Raw genomic sequence first — 9754 nt, 5'->3', positions numbered from 1 at the left:
CCTTTATTTTATTTGTTTATTGTTTGTGGTGCTAAAGATTGAACCCAGTGCCTCAGGGATAGCAGGCAAACACTCTGCCCCTGAGCTATAGCCCCAGCCCTGAAGGTCTTCTTTTATTAATTAAATCTTTCCTTAGCATCTACTCTGTGCCTCATAACAGATTAAGCAATTGGACTATAGAGAATAATATATCACAATTCTTTGCAAGGCTAATATAACCTCATGGAAGAAGACAGAAATATGAAATGATGACAATTTCATGAACTTTCTGCTGAAGTATTTTTTTCTTCAAAGATTATTAAGATGTAGAATCTTTCATATAATGCTAGTTTTAAGAGTCAAGACCATTATTTATGTATTCTCTTTGTTATCACACAAAGAAAAATTTTATTTTAATGAATAATAATTGTATTTCACTGATTGTACTAAAATAAAGCTCTTTTAGTAATTGGTTACACCAATGAAAAATCTCTCATTCCTTCCTCCCCACACATCAATAGTCCTCCAGTTCTCAGTATATCATGTTACTGTCCTCAGGCCAGATTATTCTTTAAATAAATCTTTCAGCCCAGAAAGGGATCAATTTTGCTTGGAATGCCTCTCAAATTTACAGAAAAAAAAAAATACTCTCTAAAAATTATCTCATGCAAGTTTTCGCAATTCCCAAATAATATGATAGCATACTCACATGATAATTATTTTTTTGCTTTTATTTTACCCCTGTTCACTTTCTATTTCCCCTAGACATAACCTAACTGAGGATGTCAACCATATTTCACTCATTGTGTATGTCTTGAATAAATATTTGCTAAGCTGAAAGAATCCAATTAACTGGTTGAGCTATAAGCAAAAACAATGTTTTTACATTGTTTATGAAACTTTAAAAATCAAACATACTAGTGGAAGAGTAAATTAACTTTATTGACTGATGAAAAACTAAAGTGATAAGAAGTATGAATAGTAAACGATAAACACTGAGTTTGGCTGGAATTCTATATTTCTTCTTTCCACTTTAAGTCAAAAGAACATAAAATGTCTTATAGACTGTTAGTGAACTAGTACTTTTAGTTTCTTCAACAAAACTGCATAGTTTAGCAGTTGCACAGCATTAAATATATACATCTTTGAAAAACCCTGAAAGTTTTAATTTTCATGTTGACTTCAAAAGCTAATAATATAATCACCTACACTGGTCAGATTCAGAGTTTCTTTTCCCTTTTCTGCCACCCTGTAAAGAAAAATACAACAAATTATTTAGAATATAGCACTTGGGGGTCATTTTCATTTTAAGAATATATACAACCAAAGATATTTGGGGATAAGAAAGCATTTTTTTTCTTGAATTTGTTATAAATTTGAATATGTATACCACTGAATTATTCTTATGTGGTTATTTTTATAAATGATTAAAGTAGGTTGTAGAAAATAGTTACAGCACTTCTATATGAATTTGTCTGGGCTTACTTAGCTAGATGATAAACATATTACTTTTTAGAGCTCACTTTGCCCCAGAGATTTAAAAATATTAAATTTTTGATCAATACCAAAATAAAACACAAAATCTGTTATATGTGTTCAGCACATTTAATAATTCTGTTCATGATCTTTTGAGTAATACAATTAATAATACAAGTTCTGTCTAGTTTTGTTGATATAAACAGAATAAGAAATTTGATTGTTTATCCATAGATTTCTCAGTAGCACATATAAATCTATATTTAACTTGTTGCATATGAAACACCACTTATGGTATCTGACTTGAGCCAAGAGAAAATGCAGCTTTTAAAGACAAAGAATTTTATATGCATTACTTTTAACATAATATTTCCTGCTTTATTCTGATTTAAAAAGCAAATATGAATTGTAGAAATATGGCAAGTACAATGTATAAAAAGAAAATTAAAATTTTCCATAACTATACACTCTATCCCTCAATTTAAATATAAATACCTTAAAATAGTTCCCACCCACCCATTTTTCTGTGGTACTGAGGATAGAATCCAGGGCCTTGTACATGCTAGACAAGCACTCAACTGCTAAACTATACCCACAGACCTTTTTATATTTTGAGACAGGTCTCACGAAGTTGCTGAGGCTGGCCTCAAAATTGTGATCCTCTTGCCCTAGACTCCTGAGTAGCTGGGTTTACAAGTATGAGCCACCACACCCAGCTACTTTCCACATTTTCCCCCCCTGGTACTGGGGAATGAATCCAGGGCTTCACATATGTTGGGCAAGTGCTCTACCACAGAGCTACAGCTGCAGCCCATTTTTCACTATTCTTATAAACTATGGCAATGATACCCAAACTTAGTTGATCATCAGAATTACCTAAGTAGCTGGGCATGGTGGCAGATACCTGTAATCCCAGCAGCTCAGGAGGCTGAGGTAGGAGGATCACAAATTCAAAGCCAGCCTCAGCAACTTAGTGAGGCCCTAAGCAGCTTAACAAGAACCTGTCTAAAAATAAAAAATGAAAAGGGATAGGGATGTGACTCAGTGGTTGAGTACCCCTTGGTTCAATCCCCAGTACCAAAACACAAAAGTATCAAAAATTACCTAAGTAGTACTATTTATAAATTTATTAGTGCATTATGGTTACACACATTATTGGGGGTTCATTCTGACATGGTCATAAATGCATAACAGTTTTCTTCATTTCAATCCCCTAATTTCCCTTCCTCCTCCCTCCCCCTGATCCTTTTCCCCTTCACTAATGATCTTCCTTCTACTTATTTATTAATTGGTAAATTATAGTTATATATAAAATTGGAATGAATTGTGAGATATTCATACATGCATAAAGCTTACTTTGGTAAGCAGTAGTGTTTTTAAAATTCTGATGTCTAGGCTTTGTCCCATATCTATTTAACTGGATTATAATCTGTAATTCAAAATGTTTCCAAGTAATGCTGCTGATCAACCAAATTTGAGAACTGCTTGTCTATGGAAGTACATTTTTGAACTAGTGGTCATAACAGAGTCATAACAAGCCCAGACTCATTTGATAATGAGCTTGAAAATAATTTCTTTTACCCCTATTCTGTTTATACTACTCTCTATATCACCACTCTTGGAAGGGAGGGGAGAGAAGTATAGGGGAGGAAAGAAGTGGAGGGGAGGGGAGCATCCCAAGTATAAAAATGCTGTTCTTAACTCCTGACCACATTAAAGTTCTGCAAAGATTTAATGAACGAACAGGTTTTGTAGAACATGAGGTTGTAATGACATGTATTTTAAAAAGAGATTTATCTAGCAGGAAAATAAAAATAAATTTAAGAATTCTTTAAGATATATAACCACTATACATAGTTATCAATGTTATGTGGCTAAAAACTTACCATGCAACTCAATGAAATAAATCAACAACCAAACCAAACCAAACCCCCAACAACAAATATACAGGGGGATCTTTTTCAAAATCTCCTAGGCAAAGGAAATTTTCCTTTCCAAACTGATTCAATTTCAAAGCTAGGACTAAACAAAATTTAGGTTCTCCACACCACCACAGGCTTCTAAGCATTTTTGACCATAATTCCAAATCAATCAATGCATTTTTATGATTCAGAAACATAAATATGTACATACAAATGTGTATATATGTTTAAATATAAATATATATTAAAATGAAGCACTGTTTTGGGGTGTTTTTTTTTGCTTCATCCAGAGAGAAGATGTTGAATGTCATCTTGTAAATGCAGAATAAATCAAAGAATTAGAAAATCACTATTAGGTAATCACCAAAAATAACTGATGCAAATAACAAATAATAATTGATGCAAATATTATCATGAAAATGATATGCACAAAATTTCTCCAAGTATTACCCCTACATAGTACTTATAAATTATAAAGGAGAAATGGTATCTTTTTAATGGAGCTATAGCCCTGTACCCAAGCAAACTTAGGATACAATGGGACAAATCTCATTTCCCCAAAGATGACTCAACAGCACATATGTCATACCTTCTACTAATTCCAAAGACTTTCCCAAATTACTTATTTGATACTGTACAAATCAATATCTAACATTTTCTAAAACACAAAGTACATGACTATTAAATTATTAATATATATGGTGTGTAAATTCTGGCCTAAGAATAAAATACTACATTTATTCTCACATAGTGTCTACTCAAATTACTGTGTGTAATGAAAACTCTTGAAAATTTTAAAAGCATACCTGGTATTTGGCTAATTCTGCTTGTAATACTTTCACTTTAGATCTTTCTTGTTCTAATGCTGCATGAAGTGACGTCACCTATAAACAAACATTCAATAAGAAAACATTTTAAAATTTATAACACTTAATTTATAATGATAAATTCTGACAAATAAATGAGTATCAAAGCAGAAACCCTCCACATAATTTCCATTAGATGTTGTACATGGTTATATATTAAAGATAGATAGGATAAGCTCACTGTTGTACTAGAAGACAGAATAAGGATAGAAAGAGAAAATCAAGTACAGGAACAGAATAAGTTCTATGTTCACAGTTACCTAAAATGCAACCTTATTTTTCTCCATTGGTGCAAAAAATAGAATCATCATTTATTTGCTAATACACAATAAAAGTATAATTTCTATCACCTTCTTGCTATGTTGATGGGCTGTATTTGTTTATTCAAGTTTAATACTGAAAGATTGAAGAACAGCCTAAAAAGACTACTCGTATGCTCCATAGTTCCTTACCTGTATAGTTAGCTCATTCTTGATACTTTGTGATTCATCAACTTGCAGAAGAATTTCTGCTTTATCTTTCACTGACAAAAAAAAAAAAAGGAAAAACCACCGTATAGTCTTTTCAGTCACTCAAATACTTAAACAATACTACAATAAACCAATAGCAAGTTAAGTATAGTGAGAAAACTCTGGGAAACCTTTTTATTTTATTGATTTGATAAATCATATATCTTGAAAAATTGTCTTCAGGTATTATTTAAGATAAACCTTAACTCTAAAAACATAACATCACTTACTTTCACCTTCCTGCAGCATTTTCAATAACTGTGCATTTCTTGCCTTTACTTCTTTATACTTTGCCTAAGAGAAAAAAATTGTTTTTAAAAAAGTAAATGATACAATTAGTGTTATATTAACAATTACTGTTTCACTATCAATTTGTTTCACTATCAAGCTGTGAATTCTAGGCTTACTCAAAGATATAAATTACTTTTGAAAGAAAAAGGGTAGAGAAAGCTGTAATCAGAATTGTCTACTACTAAAATAAATCTTTGATACAATAATAGATATTATTATAGGTGATTATAAATTTAAAGGAGGGATAATTATAAATTTAAAGGAGGGATAAAAGTGAAGGAAAGTTAGGTAATACAATTCAAAATAATTTAGATAAAAACCAAAATGAAAATGACTCGCAGTCTATACCAGTACTGTCCAGCAATATATAAGAATTTTCTATATCTGTTCTATATCTGCCACTATCCAATATGTGGTTACTGAATACTAAAAATGAAGTTTTAATCTTATTTAACTATAATTTAAATTTTGGGACACTTGCAGTGGTAACTGAATTTTGTAATGCAGTTCTATCTCTTCTCAGTTAAGGTTTAACTGATCTCTTATTAATTCATTTACTAAAAATTATTGTTATGGTAATTTTTAGCTGATATGACTTATTTATTAAAATCTTTCAACTCTTTTTTCAATTTCTTTTTCCAAATGATTTTGCTCCTTCTCATACTACATAAATGATATAATAATATATTTATAAACAAAGAGGAATTGTGCTCCCACATTAACAATCCATATTCTAGGCAATTTTCTGCCTATGCTACCCTATTCAACATGGGCCCAATACTAGTATATTTTAAAAAATAAAAGCCTACAGAATGGCTGGGGTTGTAGCTCAGTAATAGAGTGCTTGCCTAGCATGTGTGAGGCCCTGGGTTCGATTCTCAGCACTGCATATAAATAAGTAAAATAGAGGTCCATTGACAACTAAAAAATATTTTTAAAAAAAGCCTAAAGAAAACATGTAAGAAACTTTAAGAAACTTTTCATTTCTTCTCTCAACATGTACAGATATGTGCAGAAGTTATCAGATCCCAAAATTTTGTTTCATTTGGCAGTATTAGGGATGAAACCCAAGGCCTGTATACACAGGGCAAGTGCTCTACCACTGAGCTACACCCCCAACCCTCAAAACTATTTGTAAAACAAATTTAAATGAATTTCACAACCTATAAAAGTGGCTTTTACTAACCAGTACTTTGTCCATTAAATTGTTGATGATAAATCAGTACTATATGCTAAGTAACAGTATAGTCAACACAGTAAACCAAAGCACCACAGTAAATATAAAGGGTAGGACTTGAGTTTAGAAATGAATAAGGAAGACAAGATGGAAACATAGATACAAGGGGGAAAACATATCCACTAAACTACAACTATATTCACTATGAATACAGAAAAATACACCATAAATATGGAGCCACACTACTATAAAATTCTCATGTCTTCAATTTCTGCTAACATCTCACCAAACTTTAGCTCAAAACTTTAGCTCCAAGGTTCTGGTCAGTATACACAAAGCCACCTCTTAAGTAAGCCTTGAAGAGTCTAAATTGGTTCTTAAAGCAAACTTGAAAATGTGCAAACTTACCTGTGAAAATTCCCTAAATTGCTCATAAATAAATAGCATACATAGTTTTGTATATACAATCCTGAATAAGCATGTCTACAAAAACATAAATATGTAAAATACCAGTAATAAGTAGTTTATGATAATGTATGCAATATTTGATGCCCTTACTAGTGTTTTGAAAGTTTATGAAAGAGTATATAAAATTGATAAAGTTAAATGCATATATATTGACCCCCACTATGTCTTGAGCATATATACTTGCATATAACACAGCCATTTCAAATTCAACAAGTTCAATGGAATCTATTAGTTCCCATTTCTCAAAACAGTTTGAAAAATGTGTCCTTCCTCTTACACTCAATACATGGTCATTTTTATCAGACTGTCTTCACTTTAAGACTAGGCTACATGCATTATCATCCCACAAAACAATTCTCATGTCAAAAGAAAAGACTTTTTACTGCCCTCTTTGTGTAATACCCAACAAACACCTTCAATCTCATTTTCGATAGCTTCTCAATTCTCTAAATGTCAGTTACCATGTACATCCCACCATTCCCATGTTTTTGTACCCACTATTTTCCTCTCTGGAAAAAACATCTTTTCTGTGAAATCTTACCAATTTTAAACAGCAACAACTCTTTGTTCTTTTCTCTGTACTTCTTGAATACTCTGTCAAATATCAATTATAATTCTTATACTGTACTGCAATTGTTTATATGTTTATCTTCCTTGTAACTCATTTTTTGTTCTCCATGCCTATTACAACAAAAGTAATGAAAGCAGAAATGAAAGGCTAAGGAAGATAGGCATATATAGTGATTCTTAAAGGCAGGAGCAGGAAAGAAGTGTAAGTACCATAAGGGTTGGAACTTGACTTTCTTTTTTTTAACTATTACATATGCAGGACCCAGAAGGGTACTTGGCATACTACAAGTACTCAATAAATAATTGTTCTAAGAATTAGTCAAAGAGAGTGATATTCAAATTGAGTAAAGAAATTTTAAGGGCTAAAGGAAGAAGTAAGAGAGTAATTCACATAATTTATGGTTAGAAATACACACTTATTTAACAAATGTTGAAGATGTGGAGAAATTAGAACCCTAAGCACTGGTGAGAATGTAAAATGGTATAACTGGGGCTGGGGTTGTGGCTCAGTGGTAGAGCGCTCACCTAGCGCCTACAGGGCACTGGGTTCGATACTCAGCACCACATAAAAAAAATAAATAAAATAAAGGTATCGTGGCCAACAACAACAACAACAAAATATTTTAAAAAATGGTATATACTACTCTTTTTCAACTACTTTGAAAAAGAGTTGGTGGTTTCTCAAAAAATTAATCCAAAGAATTAAAAGCTGGGACACAGATACTTGTATACTAATAAACAAAATGTAGTATATACATACAATGGAACATCATTCAACTATAAAAAGGAATAAAATTCTGATACACGCTACAACATGGATGAACCTTGAAAACATTATACTAAATGAAATAAGCCAGACATAAAAGGAAAAACAATGTATGATTCTACCTATGTGAGGTACCCAGAATGGACAAATTCATAGATATTAAAGGTTATAAAGGTCTGGGGAATGAAAATGCAGTTGTTTAATGGGTACAGAATTTCTGTTTGGGATAGGATGATAAAAAAAATTCTGGAAAGAGATAATGGTTATGATTAGACAAGATCATGAAGATACTCAATGCCACTGAATCAGTAGTACACTTGAAATGGTTATAAATATTTTACAACAATAAAAATTATAATATTGTTCAGACATTAAATCATTAATCAGTTTTAAAATTCTCAATAGCAGAATGACTATTTCTACCAGCTGCATATTAAACATTTACATATAAGAAAAGCAGAGGATTGGGGTTGTAGCTCAGTGGTAGAGCGTAGAGCGCTTGCCTAGCATGTGTGAGGCACTGGGTTCAATTTGCAGCACCACATATAACTATTTAAAATAAAGGTCCACTGGCAACTAAAAAAAAAGAAAATTTGCATTTATAGACTGGTGGATACAAACCTCCCACTGAGTGATCACATTTTTCAGCTTCTGAATTTCAGCATCTTTCTTTTCAAGTTCCAACTTTAGTCTTTCAATTCTTCCATCTTTCAGAACCACTTCCTGAAAAAAGAAAAACACTATTTTAGGACTAAAATTGTTCTATCAAACCTGGCTTGCAACAGTCCTTTGTGACAAGTTTAAAAGGAAAAATCCTAACTTTAATTAATTTTCTTAGGCAACCTTAAATATTGACATTTCCACTTTGACTCAATTATGATCCTAATTCTATAATGTAAGCAAATAAGATTTCTACAGTTAATCTCAAACTGCAAATATACTTTAGAAGAATATCAGGACTCTGGAATGTTATTTCTATCTTGAAATAAACATTAAAAGTCCTCCATGACAAGTTACTATTATTAGTCTATCCTGAAAATTCCTGTCATCTTGTACCATATACTAAAGTAAATAAATTTAAATGTACAAAGTCATCCAAAGTCCATTCTTTTGATGAACATAAATTGGCTCTATTTATATAATGAGTAAGGAGGCAACACCAATTTATTCCACAAATACAGGTTATCTTAGCTGCTAGGTACCAGGTATACAATAGAACACCTGAACTGAAAAGCTTCTTACTCTTGTGGGACTTAGATATCTAAGAGAGGAGACAGATCACAGATAAACAAATGCTGCAATTAGAAAGGAAGAAAAAAGACAACAGTGTAGATGGAGTATAATAAGGGGCAAGATAATGACTTCAGAAAAATCAATAAAGCCTGATCTTAGAGGGCCTTGTAAGCTATAAAAACAGTCTGCATATTATTGTGATTAAAACAGAAAGCAGTGAAGGATTCTGAGCAGAACCATTATATTTATATTTATTTTAGATTTAGATTTAGATTTTATATTAGAGATTTACATTTATGTTTGTAAAGAATCCCTTTAGGTATTGTGTGGAAAATGGACTGCAGTGGGGGCAAAGACAGGTAGAAAGACCTTTTAATGCTATTATAAGCCCAGATCAAACAAGATTATGCCTTGGATAAAGGTAAAGCAGAAAAAATGGAGATAAGTGTATATGAGAAATAATTTGGAGCAGAATCAACAGCATTTGGATGAGAGGT

The 9754-nt window shown here is 31.8% G+C and overlaps 1 protein-coding gene across 7 annotated transcripts in view; it reads right to left on the bottom strand.

The window, feature by feature from the left end:
• Positions 1 to 900: 900 nt before the first annotated feature.
• Positions 901 to 9754, bottom strand: part of Gkap1 (G kinase anchoring protein 1) — a 53799-nt gene continuing 44945 nt past the window's right edge. For all 7 annotated transcript variants that reach the window (XM_071600538.1, XM_071600535.1, XM_027955611.2 and 4 more), the window contains 5 exons: positions 8646 to 8747; positions 4983 to 5046; positions 4696 to 4766; positions 4184 to 4261; positions 901 to 1228 (listed from right to left, as the gene is read on the bottom strand). In XM_071600538.1, the coding sequence (XP_071456639.1) occupies positions 1181 to 1228; positions 4184 to 4261; positions 4696 to 4766; positions 4983 to 5046; positions 8646 to 8747 (363 nt within the window). In that variant the 3' untranslated portion in view covers positions 901 to 1180. The remainder of the gene's footprint in view (positions 1229 to 4183; positions 4262 to 4695; positions 4767 to 4982; positions 5047 to 8645; positions 8748 to 9754) is intronic.

This window comes from Marmota flaviventris, chromosome 13 (genome assembly GCF_047511675.1).
Source record: "Marmota flaviventris isolate mMarFla1 chromosome 13, mMarFla1.hap1, whole genome shotgun sequence".
Taxonomy (NCBI): Eukaryota; Metazoa; Chordata; class Mammalia; order Rodentia; family Sciuridae; genus Marmota; species Marmota flaviventris.
Note: the sequence above shows the minus strand (reverse complement) of the source record. Positions and strands in the feature narration are given on the sequence as shown.